The sequence below is a fragment of the Elgaria multicarinata genome, chromosome 3, assembly GCF_023053635.1.
Source record: "Elgaria multicarinata webbii isolate HBS135686 ecotype San Diego chromosome 3, rElgMul1.1.pri, whole genome shotgun sequence".
NCBI lineage: Eukaryota > Metazoa > Chordata > Lepidosauria > Squamata > Anguidae > Elgaria > Elgaria multicarinata.
In genome coordinates, this window is record NC_086173.1 from 34,245,232 (window position 1) to 34,270,943 (window position 25,712).

General features: G+C 44.9%; 1 protein-coding gene across 1 annotated transcript in view; it reads left to right on the forward strand.

Moving 5' to 3' along the window:
• Positions 1 to 2,446: 2,446 nt before the first annotated feature.
• Positions 2,447 to 25,712, forward strand: part of TOM1L1 (target of myb1 like 1 membrane trafficking protein) — a 50,429-nt gene continuing 27,163 nt past the window's right edge. The window contains exons 1-3 of the mRNA XM_063119901.1: positions 2,447 to 2,606; positions 6,442 to 6,526; positions 11,871 to 11,949. Of these exons, the coding sequence (XP_062975971.1) occupies positions 2,549 to 2,606; positions 6,442 to 6,526; positions 11,871 to 11,949 (222 nt within the window). The 5' untranslated portion in view covers positions 2,447 to 2,548. The remainder of the gene's footprint in view (positions 2,607 to 6,441; positions 6,527 to 11,870; positions 11,950 to 25,712) is intronic.

Genomic DNA, 25,712 nt, shown 5'->3' on the forward strand with positions numbered 1-25,712 from the left:
ATGCTGTTTAACATGTACATGAAACCGTTGGGTGCGGTCATCCGGAGTTTTGGAGTGCGCTGTCATCAGTACGCTGACGACACGCAGCTCTACTGCTCCTTTTCATCCTCATCAGGTGTGGCTGTGGATGTGCTGAACCGGTGCTTGGCTGCGACAATGGACTGGATGAGGGCTAATAAACTGAAGCTCAATCCAGACAAGACTGAGATGCTGCTGGTGGGTGGTTCCTCTGATCGGATGGGGGGTGTTCAACCGGTTCTGGATGGGGTTGCACTCCCCCTGAAGGAGCAGGTTCGTAGCTTGGGGGTTCTCCTAGAACCATCTTTGTCACTTGAGGCTCAGGTGGCCTCGGTGGCACGGAGTGCTTTCTACCAACTTCGGTTGGTGGCCCAGCTACGCCCCTATCTGGACAGGGATAACCTAGCTTCAGTTGTCCATACTCTGGTAACTTCCAAATTAGATTACTGCAATGCCCTCTACATGGGGCTGCCTTTGAAGACGGTCCGGAAGCTGCAGCTTGTGCAAAATGCGGCGGCCAGATTGATAGCTGGAACAGGGAGGTTTGAGCATGTAACACCGATTCTGGCCCGCTTGCATTGGCTGCCTATATGCTTCCGAGCCCAATTCAAGGTGCTGGTCTTAACCTATAAAGCCCTACATGGCTTGGGACCACAATACCTGATGGAACGCCTCTCCCGACATGAACCTACCCGTACACTGCGCTCAACATCTAAGGTCCTCCTCCGAGTGCCTACTCCAAGGGAAGCTCGGAGGATGGCAACAAGGGAGAGGGCCTTTTCAGTGGTGGCCCCCCGACTGTGGAATGATCTCCCCGATGAGGCTCGCCTGGCACCAACATTGTTATCTTTTCGGCGCCAGGTCAAGACTTTTCTCTTCTCCCAGGCATTTTTAACAGCATTTTAACAGCATTTAACAACGTTAAGTTTGTTTTTAATGGACCCCACAATTGTTGTTTTTAAATGGATACTGTTGTTTTTATACTGTTTTTATGTGTGTGTGTGTGTGTGTGTGTGTGTTTTAAATTGTATACTTTTAATGTTTACTATTTTTAAATGTTGTAAACCGCCCAGAGAGCTTCGGCTGTGGGGCGGTATATAAATGTAATTAAATAAATAAATAAATAAATAAATAAATTTCAAGGAGCGACAAAAACATGATACCACATCCTGGAAAGTCTTCTAAATATGGATTTGGGGCACAATCCTATCGGGATGCCCATCAGCCATATATATTACCTGGACCAATTCCTGTTGAATTCTGCATCCTATAGGTTGTATCCACAGACTGTAGTGATGGCCACCAATTTAGGTGGCTTTAGAAGGGGGTTAGATAAATTCCTGGAGAAGGCTATCAGTGGCTATTAATCCTGATGGCCATGTGCTACCTCCAGTATCAGAGGCAGTAAGCCTATATTCAGCAGTTGCTGGGGTACATGGGTGGGAGGGTGCTTTTGCATTCATGTCCTACTTGTGGGTTCCTGGTCTACAGCTGGTTGGCCTGGCCACTGTATGAACAGAATGCCAGTCTAAATGGACTCTTGGTCTAGCCAGCATGCATGGCTCTTTTGTGCTTATTCAATGCCAGTCCTACTTAGAGTAGACCTACTGAAATCAATGACACTAACATTGGATACCAGCGAATGCCACATTCTGTTCCTTCCCACATTTCAAAGCGGTTGTGTTTGCTGCTTTCATGATTACTGAGATCATGTATGGATATCGTGCTGCACCTCGAAAACGCAAATTTCTGTAAACCGCCCAGGGAGCCCTGGCTATGGGAACGGTATATAAGTGTAATAAAATAAATAAATAAATAAATGAAACACGATTGCGGCGCCGTTGATCTCTGCTTCTCTTTCCCTCTTTTAAAGTCCAAGCGATATTGGTTTCAAATGGCAGCTCAGCAGCCCAAGAGCAAGCCTACTTGGAAGACGTCTGCGGAACTCTGGCTGCCATCCGAAGCATCCTAATTGTCCGGGCAGCTCAGCCCCGCCACGCCCCAGAGTTTTCCGGAACGTACTTCCGAGTGAATGCATTTAGGATCGGACGGCTGTAAACCGGCTTGAGTGAAGCCAAGCTTCCCCCGCCCCCGGGCTAGCCTCGCTTTTACCGCGAGAGAGGAAGTCCCACCCTTGCATGGTTAACGGCGGGCTGCTGCTGCCATCCCAGGGCTTGGGGCGTCCCTAGGCTGTAGGAGACGCCTGGGATCCACCGCCTAGGGAAGCTCAGCCTGGGGGATCCCGGGTGCAGGGAGGCGGCGGCTCCTCTCCCAGGCTCTTTGTCCGCCGCCGCGGCCCCGCCACACTTTCGTTTCCAAGCCGCGACCGGTCTGTTAGATCCCAGCGCGGCACCACGTGATCCCCGACGGGGCGCTCACCTGGAAGCCGCTGGGCTCCTCCTCCTGAGCAGCTCTCACAACAGCAGCATAAGAGCAAGCTGGCGATCGCAGCTCGACATCTCGGGGATCGAAGCCGGAGAAGTTTGGCGACGCCGTTGCCCAGAGGGGAAGAAGGCGCTGGGGCGTAAGCATGGCCTTTGGAAAGAGCCAGAAGGATCCCTTCGGCACCGCCTTGGGCCACCTGATAGGTAAGCGGTGCCTGCCCTGAGCTTAGCCGAGCGGAGAACTTCGAGGCGGCGAGGGGCCGTGGCTCAAGGGGTAGAGCACGCGCTTCGCATGCACCAGGTGCGATCCTGGCTTGTGATTTCCAGGTTTGGCTGGGAAAGAGCCGTCTCGGGACCCCTGGAGCGCGGCTGTCGCTCAGTGTGAGCTGACTGGGGTCATCGGGAGCACGTTGGTCATTCTGATGACCGCTTTAGATGCTACTGTGAATTACTGCAAAATGGGGTAAGCCCCCTCCCCTTGAGTGGGGCCCTGGACATATGCCCTAAAGTCCTTGCCCTGATGGCACCAATGCTCCTTCACGGTGTATCTGCACAGGGGGGGATTCTCTTGGTTCTTCCTCGCACCCTGCAGGAAACTTAAGCAGCTTCTGGGGGACACCCTGGCCGAACTGTTGACATTTTCAGTCGCTCCAGGCAAGTAACGGAAAAGTTTCTCAGCTGTGCCAACTACTGTTGCCGTTCTGGGGGTGCCTTTCGGGGCTGCCTATTTTGCTCTCAACCAATAGCGGTCATTTGTTTTCGGTTCCTCTGCCAACCGTTCCCACCAGCTCCTTGCAAGGAAGTTTCCTGTGTTTCAAAGAGCTGTCTTGTGAGCAGAAATTAAACAGCTGCACTTTCTTTCTTTCTTTTTGCCTGTTGCTTTCTCAGTGCCATTGCCTGGGGGGCTGTGGCGGAGGAGCTGGCATCCTTATCTCTGTGAACCTGCTGGCTGGGAATTGTGGGTATTGCGGTCTAACCCATTTGGAGGGGGCAAGTTGTGAAAGGCTGAGGTCAAAGGTCACTACAGAGCATTTTCAGCCAAGGATCGGAAGGTCTCCCTGCCTGCATGTTCTAATTTCGGATCCAGCAGAACAAAAGGGCCACCTACGTTGCTCCCATTTGGGGGTGTGGTTTCAACATCTCTCAGCCCCCACAGCCCAAACTATGGGGTGCTTTGGCTTGGGCTGCTCTTAATGTGAGCAACAGATGCTGGAGAACATGGCTGGTTCCCTGTGGTTATTATTTATTTATTTATTTATTTATTACATTTATATACTGCCCCACAACCGAAGCTCTCTGGGCGGTTTACAATAGATAAAAATAGTAAAGGGGTCCTAAGCATGCCTTTCCTTAGGACCCCTTCCTCCTCCTTTGGTGCTCCCCAATCGAACAGACCCAAGGGCATGGGGATTGTCTATCTAGATTAGCTTTTAAAAGATACTTTAAAACAGTGGTGTCCAGTTTAGAAAGTTGGAGGTCAGGGCTCATTTGCCAGTTCCTCCTGGCCTCTCCTGTTTGTCTTATTCATTAATTTGGAATGACTAAAACCTGCACCCCTGCCTCTATGTTCAAAATAACACAAGCAGGTATGTGAGAATCCCTGTTTAACCCATATGCCTCAGGTGAATTAACAGTGGAGGGAAATGCATCCTCTTGCTTTAAAGTTAATCAGTTGTGTGAGTATGTAGATTGGTTAAAGGCTCACAAAGGAGTAACTCACTGGGGTTAAGTGACAGTGGTTTATTTCAGTCCCCCCTGCCTCCTCCCAGTGCTGCATTGTCCCAAGTGACTAGAAGCAAGGGAAGGCAGAGATTTCTACAAAAGAGCAGGTGTCAGTAATTGCAGCTTTTCTCATCCCTGCCAGGACAAGCAGCACCAAATAAAATAAAATAAAATCCCTCTTCGCAAAAGAATTATTAGTAAAGGGAGAGAAGCTTGGTCTTCCTTTGCTATTGGTAGCCATAGTCCAGGGGTGGGGAATAATAATAATAATACAAATTTATGTTGTACTCCATACCAGAGATCATTCCAACTAACCAAAACATACAAAACGCAGCAACAGAAATAAAAATCTTTAAATACACATTATAAACTGCTAATCAAAAATTAAACTTAATTCACATCCAAACAATTTAAAACTCAAAAACTGATTATTCCTCGCTTCATACACCAACACCCTATGACTCTGACTCGAACAAATAGGTTTTCAGGCCTCGTCTAAATCTGTCCAATTCTGGTTCCATACAAAGGTATACAGGGAGAGAGTTCCACAATCATGGGACGAGATGGGAAAATGCCCAGAGCCTAGAATTTGCCACCTTAGTCCAAGGAACCACCAGAAGTCCAGAATCTGCCCACCACGTTCTTCTAAGAGGAGCGTGCCATACAACCAGCTCCCCCAAATAACTGGGAAGAGAAGAGCATAGGGCCTTAAAAGTCAAGGCAAAAAGTATAAGATGTGTCCTTGCTCTGACAGGTAACCAATGCAATGTTCTGCAATAGTGGAAACATGGGAATAACGGGGCAAATCTAATCCAGCATGCACAGCCCTGTTCTGCACTGTTACATGTACAGCATGTAAGAGGATGGAGCGAAGAGGTAGGGAAACCCACCAGGAGGCTATTACAATAATCCAGGCAGGAAACAACCAGGGCATGAGCAAGATAGCCCTCAGTCTCGGGGGTCAGGAAACGGATCTGGTGGATGTTAGCAAGATGAAAATTACATGCCTTGGCTGACGCATTCACAACTGAGCAAATCATCTACCAGAACCCTGGCTGCCATTCTCCAGATGGCCCCACCCCCTTCCCTTCAACCACCAATTGTTTGACTGTTTCCTGGGTTTTATGCAATCCCCCCTTCTAAAAGGTTGAAATACCTCTCCTTAGGCTCCATTGTTGGAAGTAAGAACTTTAAGCTTAAATATGCTGGCATTGTTGGCCCCTCCCTGTTTGCCTTTGGCCCCACCCACCACAGGAATGTGACCCCTGAAAGCTTCTCCAAAATGGAATTCAGCCCTCTGGCTGAAAGGGGGACCTCTGCCCTAGTCCCAAGTAGTCCCTTGCTGCAGGTTTTTTTTTTAGTGTGCAGTTGGGCACAAAATGTGCAGTTGGGAAAAATGCGCGGTTGGAAATCTGATCATGTGCAGTTGAAAAAAGTGGTGAAAAAATAAGACACGTGTTATGTGTATGTGTTTATTAAGAACTTTAAAATAGACAAAGTTAGGGATGGCATCTAACAAATTATATAAGGATGCAGGTGAAAGAGCCCTTGACGGTGTGACTGATGTTGTTGGGTCCTGTGACAGTGTTGCCTGAATAGATGTGGGGGCAGAGTTGGCACTTGGGTCTATTGCATGGTCCGGTCCCTCTGTCTAAGTCCTGTGTACTATTGCTGGTTAGCATGTGCTTCAGGTTGGGAGGTTGTCTGTAGGCCAGGACTGGTCTGCCTCCCAAGGCTTGTGTGAGAGAAGTTTAAAGTGCTACTGGTATTGTTGATAATCTGTCCAATTGTGAAAGGGAAATAATGTGTTTGGCATGGGGTGTCTCACAGGGCATTTGTGCAGTTGGAAAATTTGCTTTTAAAAAACCCTGCCTTGCTGTTGAAAGTCCATCCAGTTCAACCTTCTGCAATCAGCTGAATTTCCTAGGCATAATTGATGGTGCTATATAAATAAATAATAATAATAATAAACCTTGCCTGACAGATGCTCACCTAGTCTGTCTGTCTCTTTCTCTCCCCTCCTAAGGAAAGAAAGTTTCCTTTAAAAGTCTCTGGTCAATTTGGGGAAATGCCTTCTTAAATCAAAACTCCTCATCTCTCAGCCATTTGGAATGTCCAGAGGTTTATTCCTCATTTGCCTTGAGTTACATTTATTTATTTGTTTATTACATGTACGTACCGCCCCCGTAGCTAGAGCTCTCTGGGCGGTTTACAGAAATTCTAAAATTGGGATAAAAACGAGTATACAAAAGTTAAAATACTAAAACATGGGTGCATTTTCATCAGGATCTTTTAACTGACATCTTTTTCATTGCAGAAAGAGCTACTTATGGAGCACTGCAGACAGAGGAGTGGGGCCAGTTCATGCACATCTGTGACGTTATCAACACCGTTGAGGAAGGGTAAGCTGGTGAACATTTCCATGTTGCTTTCCATGGCGCACCCTTTTCCAGATAAGATAAGCTGGCCTCCAGTGTTAAAAGTTTGACTTTGTTTGAGTTAAGACGAAGATTTTTTATCTATGTAAATGTTTTGACATATCCTAGGTTTGCTCTCTTTGTACACGTAATTTTACAGTTCGATCATCAAGGAAACTTTATGTCATGACTGTGGGGAATTCTGCTCTTGTCCAGTTTCAATAAGTAGTTGTTCCTACCTTGCATGGTGGGCAATTCGTCTTTTCCAGTGCATGTTCCAGTGCAGTGCACCATGTACATTGATGGTGCTATATAAATAATAATAATAATAATAATAATAATAATAATAATAATGTTCGAGTTGCCAACTTTCAGCCAGTCCCTGTAGCTTGATCAACAGCAAATAGTAAATGGTACTACTACTACTACTGCTACTGCTACTACTACTACTAATAATAAGAATTTATTTATTTATTTCCCACCTCTCCCTCTGGATCGAGGCGGGGAACAACACCAAACACAATATAATACATTTATTATATTGTGTTTGATACCAGTTATCCTTGTGTTGGGAAAAGCTTTGGTTGCTCATTCCTGTTAAAGACACAGCTGCAAAGTCTGGTTTAAAAGTTGGCAACCATTTTGCATGTACATGCATTGGGAAGCTGCATCCAGTGGCTCAGGGCAGCACTTCATCCTCACAACAACTCTGTGAGGTAAATTAGTCTGAGAAAAGAGCGGTGGTGGTGGTGGTTGGAGGATTATCCAGTGAACATTGTGGCCGCATGAGGATTTGAACCCAGGCCAACACTCAATTGATGCCAGCAGTACTTCAAGAATGCCTGTGATGCAGGAATTGCAGGGCATCTCGAGGAAAGTGTCCTTCTTCAAGGGCAATCTAACATACACTTGGTCGCTTATCAACCTAACTTGTCTGCTCAGCTATCTTTATAATGGTCTTGCTCAACAAGATACCGGAAGCAAAACAGAATATGCAATGAGCAATTGCGGTCATGCATGCGTGGCAATCAACATAGACAAGTGCTTGTATCTAAGTGGCAGATGCTGTAAAACTATAGAATACAACCCAACCTTCCTACTGTCCCAGAGAACTAACAGACATATCTGTCTGTTCCTGTACTCGGAGCACCTTGTGTGTCACATAGCTGAAGGACTGAGCAGTAACATAAATTCCAGAAATTTGTCACAGAGTCTAACCTTATACATTCTTATATTACTTCCTTGATTATCAAAAGCATCTGTTTTCTGTTCCTCAACAGATGCCAAGAAAGTATAGGAGCTTTGGTTCCCACTAGGTCATATAGTCCAGCCTTCCCCAACCTAGTGCCCTCCAGATCTTTTAGACTTCAACTCCCATCTGCCCCAGGCAGCAGACAGTGGTCAGGAATCTTGGGAGTTGTAATCCAAAACATCTGGAGGACACCAGGTTGGGGAAGGCTGATGCAGACTGTCCATTCAGCTGAGATGTAAGCTCCAGTCCACAAAAGCATGTGCCACAATAAAGATGTTAGTCTTTAAGGTCCCACAAAACTCTGTTGTGAGAACATATTTGACACACACACAAACTGATCCATTGGACTCCATTGATGGGTGGTCTGGCAGCGGAGTGGACTTGCAGCACCCATCCAGCTGTTCACACTCACTGCTTGGAATTCCAGCCACCACTGAGGAGAAAAAACTATGGCGAGCGTATGTCCGTATCTTCTCCCAAGATACGAAATCTCAGCGGACCACAGTCAACTTTCACAGATGCTAAAAATCACATTTTATGTATTTGCCACTTCAACGGACTACGTTAAAATGGCCCTGCTGGCTAGGGATGATGGGAGTTGTAGTCCACTTCTTCTGGAAGGCACCAAGTTGACTCAGGCGGTGGATGGATGTGAAGTGTGATGCTGTTTTCTCAGTGTGGCAGAAAATGCCTCTGTGCTGCAGCGAAGAAATGATGTAGCCAAAGGCTGGTCAGCGAACACTAAAATGATTGTCAGTTTACATGTTCTTTAATCCTAATGTTTAACTCGGATGGGTAACAAAGATACCAACCGCTGAGGGACGAGTCACCTGCAGCATCAGAACATGCTGGTTTGAATTGCATTGTAAAGTGAAAGCTTTCCCCTAGGCTTAGGACATGGGTGGGGAACCTCAGGCCTGGGGGACAAATCCACCCCTCCTGGTTCTCCAGAGTTACCTCAGATGGCCACACGTCTTTCCTCCTGACCCCCTTTCCCCTGGCCATTAATTGTTTGGTTTTTCTTTTAATATAGCGTTTTTGTATTCCCCCCTCAATTGTAAAAGGTTGAAACGCCTCTTCTAAGGCTTAGTTATTGGTGCTAAGACTTTTAAGCCTAAATATGCTGATACTCTTTCTATTTTGCCCCCACCCCCTCTTCTTTCAGCTCTGCCCCCTTGCCTTCAGCCCCATCCACTACTTTTCTCTGAAATGGAATCCCCACCACTGCCTTAGAGGAACCTCAGCCCTTGTGATGGGCACTCCTTATTTTAAGCGTTCCTTGACCTGCAGGTAGTAACCAGGGGTAGCTGGTGCCTCAGAAAGTGAGGGTGCTATAAATCCCTTGCTGCCACTACATCTTTCCTCTTCTCCACATACCTAAGGCTCCTGCCACCTGCTGAATCCCAGGTCTGCCCGTGAGCCATGCAAGTTAAATTGAACCTCCATTTTCAGAGGCATTGGGTTGAATCCAGTGTTAGTCCTACCTAGAGTAGATCCATTCGGATGAATAGGACTGAAGTTAGACTAATCTTGGGTACAACCCATAATACCTCTGCATACCCAACGATGAGGGCAGACAACAGCGGAATGCCATTGTCCTGCTTATAGGCTTGCTGGAAGCATTTCGGTAGCCACGGTTGGGGAAAACAGTGCTGGACTAAGAGCATCACATGAGGGAAAATCTTGTTTGCTTAACCGCCCACACGTTTGTCTCTCATTACTTCCTCTTTTGAAAGATGAAGTAAACAACGTGCATGTGGCCCGTTTAGCCGGCTGTTTTGATTCCGCTGCTTCTCCTGCACACAGCGGGAGACAGCAGCAACTTCCATCTTAAGTCGGACTTACTGGAGTGTGAGAAGGGGCGGGAGGCAGACAATGTCGTGAGAGGGACCCGCAAAAATCCATGAGTGTCCAGCAACGAGCGTGTAATAAAATGCTTGTCTGATGGAGCTCTAAGTTGCCACACGATTTCCCCAAGGCCACAAACTGCATATAAGATGGAGGGGCATGTAAGAGTGCCAACCCACTCCTTTTGCTCTTGTAACACGACATTCTTTTTTTCAAAAACAGAAAACGGCACCAATTGTGTAAATTTGTTTTTGATATATTCATGTATCACTTCCTTTTTACGGTAAAATTCTTAAAGCGAGGAACAGAGATTTGTCCTTGTTTCTCCCACACCCTTTACATAAATAGATGCAAAGTGTACTTGGAGGAACATCCACCATTTCTGAGGTGGAGTGCACTTGTTTGTCTGCTAGCATGGAGGAAAATTATCCAGATTGTTTTGAAGCATCCTGTAATTAGACTGGAAGGGAGCCAGGATACTGATGTTAACACCCCTGGCCTTGCATAATTTACCCGGGAATTTTTGTTACGGTAATCAAGTGTTGTCAGCATTTGGCCTCGGAGAATGGGAGCGACAATTTAGGGCAATACCTTTTCTTTTTTGAAACCAACTTCATTTGATGTGAGTACGAAAGCAAAGGTTGATACAGTAAAATCTGTCTGTTTTGACACTTTGCTTCTGCCACGTTATATTTAAATACTAAGAGAGCAATTGTATGGCCCCTAGACAAAGTCGGGGAGCGGGGGATAGGATAGTTCCGGTTTCTGGATTTGAGGTTGGAGATGGCACTCTGACCTTGGAGCCAGGAATCCGAACTCCTGCCCCCTTGAAAGAACGATGCTGGTTGCCTCTCTGAGCTCGCAAAGGGGACCTCAGAGAGGACAGAAAGGGGGCATGCTGGTGGGTGGGGGGCGAGGGGACTGGGGAGTCCGGCTTATGCTGTATCCTCAGGCCTCCCAGTGGAGCAGGGGGAGCTCAGAGGCAAAAAACACTTCCACTGCTCCTCCTGTTCTGCATTGGATATCCATAAGCCTCCGAGTTTGGAGGTGTATGGCCATCCTCATAGGATTGCACCCTGAGTGTTGATACTTGTGAATCTACTTGTAAATGCAATGTATTGAAGTGCTGCATAGGGAACAGTGAACTTCTTATTCTACCATACAATAGACTTAGCAGTTGCAAAATCACAAAACGAAAAAAAGCATGACCTGCTGCTGTCTTATATTATTTGTATTAGGCAAATAAGCAAATGATGATATACCTATTTCACCATTTCCAGCCATGCTGTCACACTCTAAAATGACTAAGAGACAAAACCTAGGATTGTTAGTTATGCAGATTAGAGGTTGGGGATATCAGATGGGAAAGGCTGGATTCTCAAAAGTTGGGAACACTGGAGGTCACATGGGAGAGGAAGATGGATACACCCTTCTAGTTTCTCCCATATAAATGTGACGGTTACTTTCATGCCTGTAGGGTAGAAGTGGAAATCTGTGCTCTCCGCCCCCAAGATGTTGTTGGACTACAGTTCCCACCATCTTGGCTAGTTAGCTGTATTGTCTGCAGTTGATGGGAATTGGAGTCCAACAACATCTGGATGGCCACATAGGTTCCCCAATCCTGTGTGGTCCTCCAGGGAAGTAACATATTGTACTTGGGCACTGCACTGAGATGAGAGCAAACATTGTCCGCCACCCGACTATTAGTGACCTGCCACTCTTCACTAATAGGGATGCTGCACACCCAGCTATGCACTCCTTCCAGTATGCCATGTACAAAACCTCTGCACACAGCCCACCCATCATAAAGTTACAGGGCTCAAGTTACAGGAAACCAGATTCCAGCTGGACATCAGAAAATCTTCCTCACTGTTAGAGCAGTACGACAATGGAACCAATTACCTAGGATGGTCGTAGCCTCTCCCACACTAGAGGCATTCAAGAGGCAGCTGGACAACCATCTGTCAGGGATGCTTTAAGGTAGATTCCTGCAATGAGCAGAGGGTTGGACTCGATGGCCTTGTAGGCCCCTTCAAACTCTACTATTCTATGAGTCTATGGTCATCTTGCTAGTACTAAAATATAATGCATGATTCCAATCTTATTTTGAGTTTCCTCTACTGGATTTCAGCAAAAAAATGAACACAGCAGGCCATCAGATCCCATATCTCTGAGTAAATGACATGTTAAATCATTATTGTTCTCTGGTTTTATTTCTTATAACTGCAGACCTAAGGACGCAATCAGAGCATTACGAAAAAGGCTTTCCAAAAACTGCAATCACGTCGAAATTCGTCTTACCCTGTCTGTAAGTACAGCACTCTCAGTCCTTATACAAGAGTCCGCATAGCATTGCTAGTACTGAAGGGCTTACATAGGATTTCTCTGGATCAGAGCCAGGTGGGAAAGAAGTTCCATAGTTTAACCATGTGCTGTGTGACATCAGGTGGCAAAAGCATTTGGTCCTCTTCCAGTTTCCCAGTTGGACACTGCCAACAGCCATAATAGGGTCACCATCCCTTTTAAGGAGTAAGCAATGCATCATTAAAACCTGGGCATGGCAGTGTTGGGTTCTGGAAGCTTATTCAGATCCTGAATCTCCAATATTACACATCTCTTGAAGAGGGAGGTCCTCTCAACCATGTGCACACTGCCCATTCCTTACTGCTGTAGCATCATCACAGCCTTCCTGTAATATAGCGCTTAAAATCTTACTCAGAAAATTGCTTGCCCCCCTCTCTTTTCAAATTAAGCATTGAAGATAATGACTAGCTAGGAAGGGGCAGAGTGATGTCATATGCAAGGTATTGTTATTGCTGTGCCAAAGGACCTTTTCCTGCATAGTCTTCCACTTTAGAGCGTGCTGTAATGCCATGGCATGCCAAGGTGTGATTCAATATTAGTAAGTGCAAAGTAAAGTCCATTGAGACAAATATTCTTAACCACGCACAAACATTGATGGCTTTGAATCAGATGTACATAGCTAGGAGAGATCTTGAGATCATAGTAGAAAGCTTCCTAAAGCATTTGGTCTGTGATATGGCAGGGCGGGGGGAAATTAAGGAATTATAAATGTATTTCTATTGTGTCTCCTCACCAAACTCAAGGTGGCAAAAAGGAGTGGGGTGGGGGGAGAAATGCAATATTAGGAACCATGGATTAATATCTTAGGGTGCAATCCTATGCAGAAAAAAAGTCCTACAACTCCCAGCATTCCCCAGCCAGGCATGCATACTGTCTTTTATTTAGATCAACCAGTGTTAAAATGCTAGATGCATGTTTTAGATTTACGTAGATCTTTTTATCTGGTTGGATGTTCAAGTGAAATGGGAAAAAAAAGGAGTTTCCAAATCAGGTCACGATCTTCTTCTAGCTATAATCCTATGTGCAGTCCTGTATTGAAGGAACAAGTTGAGACAGAAGCTTAATTAGATGGGGATTAAAATTAAAGATAGGCATCATAAATGCCATCGTATGGAATTGTGTGCCATTCGGGTGGCCCCATCTCAGAAAGAAAATAGGAGGATAAGAGAAGGGCAACTAAAACAAGTAAGGGGGCAGACCATGGATTAATATCTTAGGGTGCAATAAATAATGCCTTTTTAATAATGTGCTGCTTTTAATAATGTATTAATTTTAAATGTTTTAATTAGTTATATGTATTTTATGGTGTTTGCATTTGTGTTGTGCCCCGCCTTGATCCAGAAGGAGAGGCAGGTAACAAATAAATATTATTATTATTATTATTATTATTATTATTATTATTATTATTATTATTATTATAGCAAAAAAGGGTTGTATGCTGGACACCTGCCAACTGGATGGAAATCGCTGGTGGAACCTATCCCCTGTGCACCCCTCCAGTCTGTTCTGAAGGGGTTTCTTTTGGGGGGCGGGATCTTCTGGACTAGTTGCAGGGAATGTAAGGAGGAGGAGAACAAATCCCGTTGCATGAACAGATGTCCAGTCATTGAGTGTTGGATGTAGTGGAAAGGATGAACCGAAAGAGCCCTCTGTTAACTTCTATAATGGGAGAATAGAGAGGAGACCCAAAAGAGACCTATAAAACTGGTGGCACAGAAAGATTGAATTAAAGAACCAGGACTTGCTTTCAGAATACAAGAATTGAAGGTGATCTACTGAAACAGATAGGCAACAGTTTCAAGATGAGCTACTGGACAAACTTCATTATATTGTAGGAAGTTAACTTGTGCCCATCCAGCGTGTGACATAGCATCGAGGATGCTGTGGTAAATAGCGCACCGTTTATGGAGAGGCCCTTCTTTTGAGATCGCTGCGTCCAGGGGTGCGTTCGGTGGTGACACGAGAGAGGTGGCTGCTCCCAGGTTCTGGATCTCCCTCCCAAGAGAGGCTGGGTTTGCTTCCTCTCTGCTGTCCTTCTACCAGCAGGCACAAAGGCTGCTTTATTTAAGAAGGCATTCAGCCTGTAAGAGGGTCTGTTGGGTTGGGTGCTGTTTTTCATATTTTTTCCGTAATTGTTTTGTTTTGTTTGTATTTTAATGTATCATTTTGTTGTTTTAATCAATTTTAATAGTTTCCATGAGCCGCTTCGCATGTCATTTTTTTGGTAGAAAGGCTGGGTACAAATAAAATAAAGAAATAAATAGAAATTAGCTAAATGTTAGGAAGAATAGGTGCATCAGTAGTTGCAAGCCTTGTGTGCTTGTTGTTGTAATAGTAGTTGTTATTATTATTATTAAGACTATTATTTATTCAATTTATATCCCACTTGTATACAAAATACTCTAGGCAGCATACAGAGTTAAAAACAATTTAAACAAGATAAAATAATCAATAAAACAGCAATATATAACGGTCAGCAATAAAATTCTAAAAAGGGAAGGCCTTCCAGAATAATAGAGGCTTCAATACCTTCTTAAAGACATTCAGGGCATGTCTAGATAGGGCGATATCCTGGGGCATGTCTAGATGGGGCGATATCCCGGGGATAGCCCCAGGATCATCCCTGTGCGTCCACATGATGCACAGGGGATCCTGGGGGCAGGAAGGGGTGATCCCTCCCTTTCCCCGGGATAACAGGCACCACTTTTATCCTGACTTTTCCTGCGGTCTCAGGATGATCCCGAGACCACGGGAGGTGTGGGCTGCTGCCCCGGTTTTGTCCTGACTCCTTGTGAGTAACCGTGAGGAGCCGGGAACTGGGCAACTCCTCCATGCCCGTTGGGAGAGGGGGAGGGTTTTTTTGAAAAAAAAAAACACCTCTTTTTGCTTGAGTGCTTGTGTGCACACCTTCAAAAAAAACAACCCCAAAATGGCGGGCGTGATGTCCTTTTCCTCCCAGGACGTCGTGCGCCACATGTAGACTGGGGAGGAGGATGTCGCGATCACCATATCGTGAGATCTTCCCCCTCCGGTCCCTAGGTCTAGACACGTCCTAAGTTAGCAGGTGCATTTCAACCGGCAGGTCATTCCACAGCTGAGGGGCAGCAAAAGAAAAGGTCCTCTGGCATGTCAGCAGACACACATAGAGGACAAATCATAGAACACGACTCTTACTTTCAGGTGTCGGTTATGAACTCTTGGCCTGAAGAAGAATGCCCAGCATAGATGGAGCATTGTCTTAGCCCAGCATAACAGTTCTTATGGGTGTGCCCTATCATTCCTGCTCAAGTTCTTATCTAGGCCAGTGCTGTCACATGATGATATAGGTTGGACATTTTGGTGCCGTGTGAGCCGACCCGTTGGTTTAAACCTACGTAACTATAATCACAGACAGAAATATGTGACTCCATTTGTTTTGTTTTCTAAAAAATGCCAAATCCATAGGTAGTGGCAAAAGTGACTTGACAGTTCTTTAATGGTATGAAGAGTTTCCTCATTGGTCATTGTCTATTATGCAGCTGTTGGGAATTTGTGGTATTTTGTTTTGAAAAAGTATTGTTACCATAAGTTAGGAAATGATGGGGACAAACAAGTGACTGGCAGTATTCTGTTGTGAGTGACGCCATACAAAACTGAGTTCCCTCCCCCAGGTTTTGGTGTTGCTGAGGATTTGGATCCTTTTCCCTAGAAATTAAAGAACCATGTTGATTAATCAACGGATAAAATCTGGTTCTGAATGAATATATTTCCTTTCATTTTTATTTTCCCATTTGATTCATACACTTTCTCAAAGCATGTCAAGTTTTTCAGGCAAACATTCTGGGCTGGGTTCCTCTCTAGCATATCATGCTATTTTGGTGTTCGCTGACCAGCCTTTGGCTGCATTATTTCTTCGTTGCAGCGGAGAGGCGTTTTCTGCCACGCTGAGAAAATAGCATCGCGCTTCACATCCATCCACCGCCTGAGTCAGCCTCCCCCAACTTGGTGCCTTCCAAAAGAATTGGACTACAACTCCCATCATCCCTAGCCAGCAGGGCCATTTTAACGTAGTCTGTTGAAGTGGCAAATACATAATACCTGATTTAGCATCTGTGAAAGTTGACAGTGGTCCACCGAGATTTTGTATCTTGGGAGAAATATGGACATACACTCTTCATAGTTTTTTCTCCTCAGTGGTGGCTGGAATTCCAAGCAGTGAGTGTGAACAGCTGGATGGGTGCTGCAAGTCCACTCCGCTGCCAGACCACCCATCAATGGAGTCCAATGGATCAGTTTGTGTGTGTGTCAAATATGTTCTCACAAAAGAGTTTTGTGGGACCTTAAAGACTAACATCTTCATTGTGGCACATGCTTTTGTGGACTGGAGCTTACATCTCAGCTGAATGGACAGTCTGCATCAGCCTTCCCCAACCTGGTGTCCTCCAGATGTTTTGGATTACAACTCCCAAGATTCCTGACCACTGTCTGCTGCCTGGGGCAGATGGGAGTTGAAGTCTAAAAGATCTGGAGGGCACTAGGTTGGGGAAGGCTGGACTATATGACCTAGTGGGAACCAAAGCTCCTATACTTTCTTGGCATCTGTTGAGGAACAGAAAACAGATGCTTTTGATAATCAAGGAAGTAATATAAGAATGTATAAGGTTAGACTCTGTGACAAATTTCCGGAATTTGTTACTGCTCAGTCCTTCAGCTGTGTGACACACAAGGTGCTCCGAGTACAGGAACAGACAGATATGTCTGTTAGTTCTCTGGGACAGTAGGAAGGTTGGGTTGTATTCTATAGTTTTCAGCATCTGCCACTTACATACAAGCACTCGTCTATGTTGATTGCCACGCATGCATGACCGCAATTGCTCATTGCATATTTTGTTTTGCTTCCGGTATCCTGTTGAGCAAGACCATTATAAAGATAGCTGAGCAGACAAGTTAGGTTGATAAGCGACTAACTCCGGTCAAGTGTATGTTAGATTGCTCTGTTGTAACACTGTTTTGGGGGTGCATCTAAAAGGTTCCAATTACACTTCTTCCACGCCTCACCCTCTCCTTCTCAGTGACTCAGAGTTACTATTATATATTTGGTTAGTACCTTAGTATACCTGTTTGTATAGCAGAACCCGTTCCTGCTTCCGTTTGGCAGGCAGCCATTGGATAAAGTTTACTTTCTTTCTATTTACCTTCCCTGGGTGCTGAGTCGCTCCTTCCAGTCAATCAGAGAAGCTAACATAACAGGCCTAGGTGCCTTTTATCTGAGAATTTTTTTCGTGTAAATATAGCTTAAGGTTTCTCCATTGTGAGATGTTTAGGGGAGGAAGACTCTGTGTATTTTTCTGTTATGTGAGCCATGGTGCTTGTTAACATCACTAACCTCCTGGAAATAGCTTCTGTCTTCATAGCGAAGAATATAGGCAGCAAGAACAATTAGAAAACCTCCTTTCTCCTGCTCTATTCCAAGGTTTTTATATCTTGGCTCTGTGAAAGAGTCAAAGTTGGGAAACTGGAGGCAGGCAGTATGATTCTATACTTATTCCATTAAGCGAGAAGGCAAGTTCTGTGGCTGGGTAAATGAAAACAGAGTCTGAAGTTCTGTAGCAAAGCAAGGCCTCGGAAAGACAGGAATGGAGCAGAGCGAGGCAACCTGATGGAGGAAAGTCTACTGCCTTGAGAAGGATCCACCCTTAAAGCTGACCTAGAAAGAATTTTAGATAGATTTTTGGTCTTGTGTTGCCAATGGAACGTTCCAGGCTAGAATTCACCTGACCTGGAGAGATTCCAGCAAGTCAAGAAGCCAAAATGCCCCGACCATGGGATGACTCAATATTTTCCAGGTTTCCCATGAAAGGTTAGAGTTCTAGTTCTGTAGGGTTTGTTTTGCCACGAGGCAGTGTTCTTCTGTGATGGAACACATGAGGTGGCAGTTGATTCGCTCCACTACAGAGTCCCTGCACAAAAGTTTACATCTGTCAGAAATAATGTGAAAGCACTCGAGTAAATACTTCAGAGGCTCTTTTCCAGAAACGTCCACCAAGTGAGGGGTGTTGTCAATAAAGATAGGGTCTTCTCTGCAGTATTGCCTCTCACAGTGAAGCTCCTTGTTCATCTGGTTACTGGCAGGTGCTCTTTGTCAGTGTTTTTAGCCCATTGTAAGGTATTCTTGCTCCTTTCATGGACCGTGATTTTATTGTTCATTTCTTTTAATTTGATTGCAAGTTCCTTTTGCAGTTTTAAGCCGCAATTCTTTTCGAAGCACAGTGTTAGGTTTACTGGTCCAACAACAGTTGTTTATCTATCCCAGTTCTTTAGTTGCCTGGTTGCTTGTCTTCTGTGTGGAGGTGCACTCTTCACTAAACTGCAGACTGTCTCCTTTTCCTCATGATGCTGCCGATTTCTCTTTCCTTCCCTTTTCTCCTTCAACTCACTCCTTCTGCCTCCTCTCTTTTCAGCTCCCTCTTTCTCTTCAGCCCCTCTCTTCAACTGATGTTTTGCTCTCTCCTCAGTCCATTCCATGCCCTTCCCCCTTTACTCTAGAGACAGGCATTACATTTGTTTTTTTACTTGCCTTGGAAATCTTCTGGGTAACCTTAAAGACGATAGCATATTACAATGGCAAACAAGGGTTTCTTGCGGGAAGCTACAATTGGCTACCACCCTCCACGAGTATACATAGAGTGGAAAGGTTTGTGGGGGGGGATGTCACCTGTTGTAATCTATGTGCTGCTTTCACCCGTAAACACTCGAATGTGCTTTTCCTTGATGACACATGGGTCTAGCGCTATAGCTTGGCTTCCTTGAAATAATGTACAATTATACCAGCCTTGTCAGTAAGCCCTCAGAGGTATTCTGGCTTGCAAAGATTCCTACTAATGTGATGGGGGCTAGCAGAGGTGGGATGGAGAGTTGCATTTAACTGTTTTAATTGTTTTTACTGCTTTTAAATTGAATTAAATTATATATTGTTTTAATTTGTTTTTAGCTGTGGATATTTATTGTTTTATAGTGTATGCTTTTATCTGTACGCTGCCCTGAGATCTTAATGATATAGGACGAGATACAAATGTTTTAAATAAATAAATAATTTTCTAAGTATGTGGAGAGGGGAGGTGGCTTCCCTTCTCTGACAGCCCGCTTGGACTCTGCTGGTCACAGAGGAGGAACAGAGTGCTCCATCCTCCCTCTGTCATCACGGTAACTTGCCTCCATGGATTTCTTGCCATGAAGTACTGTCAGGTGAGCACTTAAATCAGTGGTGGGCAACTTGCGGCTTTCCAGAAGTTTTGGGCTACAACTCCCATCAGGCCTAGCTAGTATAGCCTATGGTGAAGGATGGTGGGAGTTGTAGGCCAGAATATCTGGAAGGCTGCAAGTTGCCTTTGACTGATTTAGGGAATTGTCTCCTGAAATGACAGTGACCCTGTTCACACTAAATCATGACGCTTCTGAGCTAAACATTATGGCTTAGCGTGTTATGCAAACCATTCCTAACCATGGTAGCTACATAACCACGGTTTAAACATGCTCACTAACCATTTGCTGCAAAAAGGTTAGTGGCCTAACCGTGTGTAGTCTGAATAGGCCTTTTGTTTACAGTTTCCATATCCCAGGCTCTAGACTGTTTTATACAGTTGCAAATATAAGGAATACAGCCTTTAGGTAGGCAGCCAAGATGGCTGCATGATAGTTAACCTCCTTTCATATGAATAAACTCTGGGTGTGTCAAAACTGGCTTCACCTGTAAATAAAATAGTCTGCTGGGTTTACTGGAGCCTTACTTGTTTTCTGGACCTTGGCCAGTGGGTTTGTACAATATCCACTGGAGTGGAAACTCAAGTCCTAATTGAAGGATCCTCGTGCCCTGAACCTCATAAATAATATCTGTGGGAGTTGAGCATCTGCCCACATAGATCAGATTTCAAACATCCAGGTATCAGCAATGCTATGACGTTCTCAAGAAAGATTGTACAATCTGTATAATTAATGAGTAGACAAGCAGAATTACCAGGATTTCTGTTTTGGGGAAAGATGGGATTGCAAGTTAGGTTACCTTGTAAATCCAACACACTTTAATTGTTCTGGGAAATGTCAACATATAAAGTGGGGCCCATTGCTGCAGGTGTAGGAGTGAGCAAAAATATCCACCAATAAACTACACAGCCCTCTTTTTAATGAGCAGCATCTTACAGAACCCAAGCATGCTTAATTTTTACCAGGATGGAAGTTATGAGATCCAAATTGCTTACCTTCTTAACCCAATTCTGAAGTTCGTTGGCCAGGTTTGGGGTGGGGGACGCATGATCGAATACTACACTCAGGCCAGATCTACACCAAGCAGGATATTGCACTATGAAAGCAGTACATAAGAGGCAGGAGCCACACTACTGCTTTGTAGCAGTATTGGAGTGCACTGACAACTGTTGGGGCCCATTGACACATACAGTACCATAGTGGTATATCCTGCTTGGTGTGGCTCCTGCCTCTTGTATACTGCTTTCATACCGCTTTCATAGTGCAATATCCTGCTTGGTGTAGATCTGACCTCACTCTCCCCCTCAGCGATCTCTATGGCCTAGTTTACATGTAATGATTAAAAATGCGTACAGATAACACTTCAAGAAGGATTCCAGCCTAGCTTAATGTGCTTAGTTTTCTATATGTGTTACTTTTCTATGTGCGTGTGAAAGGGGTAGGGGAGGAGTTTGCATTGCTGGGAATGAGCAAACCTGCTGGTGCACGCTGCTCAGTCACTCTCACTTTACTCCTCCTGCCAGCCAGACAAACCACTCACATTCCGTCTGTGATTTGTTTAGCATGATATTTGAACCAGGAATCCCAGAATTTACTGCTCTCCTTACTAGCCAGAGTCATAAGGCAGAATTTGTTTTTCCAGAACTCCTGATTCAAATGTTGCACTGCACAAACTATGGACAGAGAGTCCCTGGTGCGTTTAGCCACTCCCATTTGCAGGAGGAGCAGTGTGCCCCCAACATAATGCAAACTCTACTCCACCCCACACCCTCTAGGCACATAGAAAACTACATTTTAGGCTAGTCTTAGTATCCTTCTTCTTGAGATCCTGCTTGCTATACACATGGACATCTTCCCCCTTTAGGAGAACATTTAAAGATGTAAGAGCCCCTACCAGCAGTCTGAAGCAATACAGTCCAGGGACAGTTTTATCACATGACGAGCCATATGTATTGACTGAGCCTCTAGTTGCCTTATTTTCAATTTTGATGTTTTGGACTGGGCATATCTTCTACAGCACCAGCAAAACAACCTAAGCAGTGGAGTCTGCTGTGTTGTACACTAACAACCATCATAGAATCATAGAATAGTAGAGTTGGAAGGGGCCTACAAGGCCATCGAGTCCAACCCCCTGCTCAATGCAGGAATCCACCTTAAAGCATCCCTGACAGATGGTTGTCCAGCTGCCTCTTGAATGCCTCTAGTGTGGGAGAGCCCACAATCTCCCTAGGTAACTGGTTCCATTGTCGTACTGCTCTAACAGTCAGGTAGTTATTCCTGGTGTTCAGCCGGAATCTGGCTTCCTGTAACTTGAGCCCATTACTCCCATTTCCTGCACTCTGGGATGATTGAGAAGAGATCCTGACCCTCCTCTGTATGACAACCTTTCAAGTATTTGAAGAGTGCTATCATGTCTCCCCTCAATCTTCTCTTCTCCAGGCTAAACATGCCCAGTTCTTTCAGTCTCTCTTCATAAGGCTTTGTTTCCAGCAAAGCTATTTTAGGGAACAGAATTGAGTAGAGTGGTACGACATGATGGGGGTGAGTCTAGTGCCAGCTATGCAGCATCACACCGGTGTTTCAGCCATTCTGGAGCCTGTTCCATTGGTTCAGCACCAGGCATGTAAAGACAATATTTTGTACTAGGGAGCATAGTAGGAGGATCCAGCCTTCCGAACATGGGATGTTGCTGTAGATGAGATGGCATGAGCCACCGTATTTCCTGTGATACGGGGCTGCAGCATCTCAGTTCCAGGGATCAAACCTGGCCTACCTGGGTCCCATTCTGGCCTTTGGGATTCCCCAGGTAGTCACACCCCTTCCCCCAGCCCTATTTTCTTTCCCCCAAATAGCAATCATTCTGAAAGGTTGAAATACCTCTGCTAAGGCTTAGTTCCTGATTAAGAGCTTTAAGCTAAAATAGGCCAGTATTCTTGGCCACACCCTTTTTTGTCTTTGGTGCCGCCCACCATTGGATTGTGCTCCCAAGTTCATCTCTGGAATAGAATTCAGTCCTTGGGCTGAAAGAGGTTCGAGACTCTTGCTATAACTCTTTGGAATACTGATAACATCACCATGTTATCTAATGACTAAGAAGCTAGCACTGGTATAGTGGAGGGCTAATATTTTGGATGTTCAAAATGGAAGAACTCTGTACATTAGCCTGTTGCATTTAAGACATGTGACCAATTCAGCTTGATAAGATGTGGTCTCATTTGTTGGAATGCTTTGTATTGGAATAATGCCCATCCTATAGGTGACTTCTCCCACACCTAATATTTACAAAGATAAGGAAACTTGGAGGTAAAGTAATCCTGTTCGTGATGCGTCATTTGTAGATGCTATAGTCCTTTTCATTAGCTCTGTTTTGTTTTTGAATATGCTGGACTTTGATGTATTTGCTGCGAAAGGAATAAAATATTAATAAAAAAAGGAACGGCACACAGCAGTTGGCCAATGGAACAGGTTGTTGCCAGGAAGTTGTGGAATTGCCTCCTTTGGTTGAAGGTATAATAAACCCACAGCGAAAGCCGAGCAGATCTAATGACTCCTGCCTCATTGCAAGCTGTTATTTGGCAACCTAGGAGGTTGTTTCTAGCTTTTACAAGACTTGGTAATGCAACCTTAATTGCTTTTTTCTTTGTGTTTGACCTGCAGGCAAAATGCTCTTCTGCTAGATGGTAGCTGTGTTTCCTCAGGTTTCGACAAGAAGGTTGCACATTTCTAGACTCAGCTTCCTTCCCATTTGCTGGGGAATCTGCATTCCTCCTAGCCTGGGATCTTTGCTTGCCTGGGGCACAGAAACTGCACCATTTTTTTCTAACTGCACAAGATGCTGTTGAGACGGCTTTACAATTCTAAAGAAAATGGAAGAGTATTTCTTTTTAAAGGCGAGTGGTTGTGATACCACTAGTAAGGGCTATAACTACAGCCGGAGTCGCTTGCTTTTTTTAGCAATGAAATAAAGGCCTTCCTTTACTGTTTGGCCACCTGTGGCAAAAGTCAATAATTACCCAAACTGCCTTTATTTCCCTTCTTTAGAATTCCCCCCTCCTTCCTTTCTTCATTTTACTAATGAAGCCATGCTGTGTTCAGAAGACACCTTAAACCATGGCTTTAACCATAGTAAATAAGGCTTTTTGCTTTATTCACTATGGTTAAAACTGTGGTTTAAGGTGTCTTCTGAACACAGCATGGCTTTCTGGCTTAACCACCATGGTTAAAGCCATGGTTTAAGGTGTCTTCTGAATGGGGCCAATGTTTTCTAAACATAGAATAGTACTCTTAGCAAATGGAGCCAGCTTCGCTTGGGTGGAAATAGGCCTTACCTTGATACAGTGAAGGCTGCAAACAAAGATGACTGCTTTCAGAGTTGGGGGCATTGTGCCCAATCCATCTGAATGAAGCCATACCTGCTGGCACCCCTAGGAAGGGCCCCTGCCATGTGTACCCTTGTAGGCCACTTAGGGAGGGGTCTGTCAATGCCATTTCTCTGAGTGGAGGCCATCCCACAGCAGCAGCAGAGGGAACAGAGCTAAAACTCTGTCCCTCACTTCCAACTGTATGGACTGCAAACCTATGTGCTGGATAGGGAAGTCTGGCCCAGTGGGCAAAGATGTATTGCAGTCTTAATTCACATGGACAAAATGGCAAATTAAAATTAGTGTGTGTGTGTGTGTGTGTGTTTTAAAACCAAATATCTCAAGGTGCACGCCTCTAGGGTTCCCTTAGTATGCATGCCTAGTTTCAGGTCTCTAGCTTTCATGGTCTTGGTTCTATGGCAATGACAGACACACAGACACACAGTATTCTAGTATTATAGATAATTTAGATTCCAGCATTTTGTGCTTCAGTTGGCACCCCTAGAGCCCCTTACATGAGCAGAACACACTTCTGCTCAGGCACCAGGGTGGTCTTCTGGATTATCATCCCCAGGTCCTAGCCCCACACACCCTAATGCATTTCCAGAGGGTTCCCCCCAACCCTCAGGAGTGGCTTGGAAGAGTGTGGGGTGCTAGGAGCTATAGCAGAAAGCAGCAGGTTGGGAAGTCCTGCTGCCCCATTGTAACGGCACTCTTTCCTCTGGATCCTGATGCATGTATGTGGCCAGTTTTATTAATATCTCACAAAGCTGTGTTCACAAACACATTTTAACATGGTTGCCTAGAGTTGGCTTCTCATGTTGCCTCATAATTCTAGACAAACACACTGAAATTTGTTCATGTACATGTTTTTTTGATGTAACTGTATTTGTCTGGAGTTGTGACACCATTTTAAAAGCTGGAACACTTGAGAGTTCACTTTTAACCCTTTCTTTTTATGGGCAGATCTGCGTATGTCCCTTGCATTGTTCCTCCAAATTACAAATTTAAAGAGTTTTGAAGGCTAGCATTGTTTGAATCATTATCCAAGAAATAGCTTTGGCCCTTAAGGGATAGCACCAAGGCAAAAGTTTCACCATTGGCAGGAGCAGCCCTGCCTTCATTAGTTCTATATATACTAGGAGTAGTCAATGTACCTTTCCATGGCCTTGAATGTGACCCCTGGTGTAGCCCCCACATTGCTGAAATTCAGCAGTTCAGGGCCAAAAAAAAGGGTGCTTTTCAAAAACTCAAAGGTGCCAAGTTTAGTTTTCTTTGATGCTACGTGTGGCCCTTTTGAGTCTCTGTAGTGGGTTGCTCCCAAATTATTTGCCACTTCTGGCGGAGCAGTGGCAGGAGTGTCGCCTGCAGGGGAGACCATGGGCTGAAAATTGACCCACGGACCACTGGTGTATAACCTCACTGAATGAAAACACATGGAGGCCACAGGCTGATCTGGGATCCCCTGATGCCTCTCTGAATCACAGGGCAGACATGGGTGTTCCAGGTATGCTTTCAGTCTCTGAAGGTCCCCACATATGGCTGCTGGGCTCTTATAGAGTGGCCCTTCCTTCCTCCCCAACCAGCTGGGCTCTTGTGCCATGGCATAGAGCAGGGATGGGGAAACTCTGACTATAGTGGCCACTTCTGCATCTCCAAAAAAGAGGACCTGCCTCCCCTCAAAAGGGGATACTCATTTGCATGAAATGTGCAGGTGATAGATGACTAGATGCCCATTTAGAAATAATACAATTTCAGTAGAACAATATATGTAATTTCAATAGAAAAAAACCAGACATCTCACCACCATGGGAAGACAGTGGCCTGGGCTCCTGCCTGCTCATTGTGCTGTCCAGATGTTGATTCTTGCTGGGCAACTTTAAGTCCCTGTTCTCCTTTCTTAGGGTTCTGTCTTAGGGTTCTCGTAGTTGGCACCAGGTCAAGACTTTTCTCTTCTCCCAGGCATTGAGCAATATGTTATTAGCCTGGGTTTGTTTTTGTATGTTTTTGTGGTTTTAAATTTTTGTATATTGTTTTTAAGTGTTTTTATCCTATGTAAACCGCCCAGAGAGCCTCAGCTTTGGGGTGGTATACAAATGTAATAATA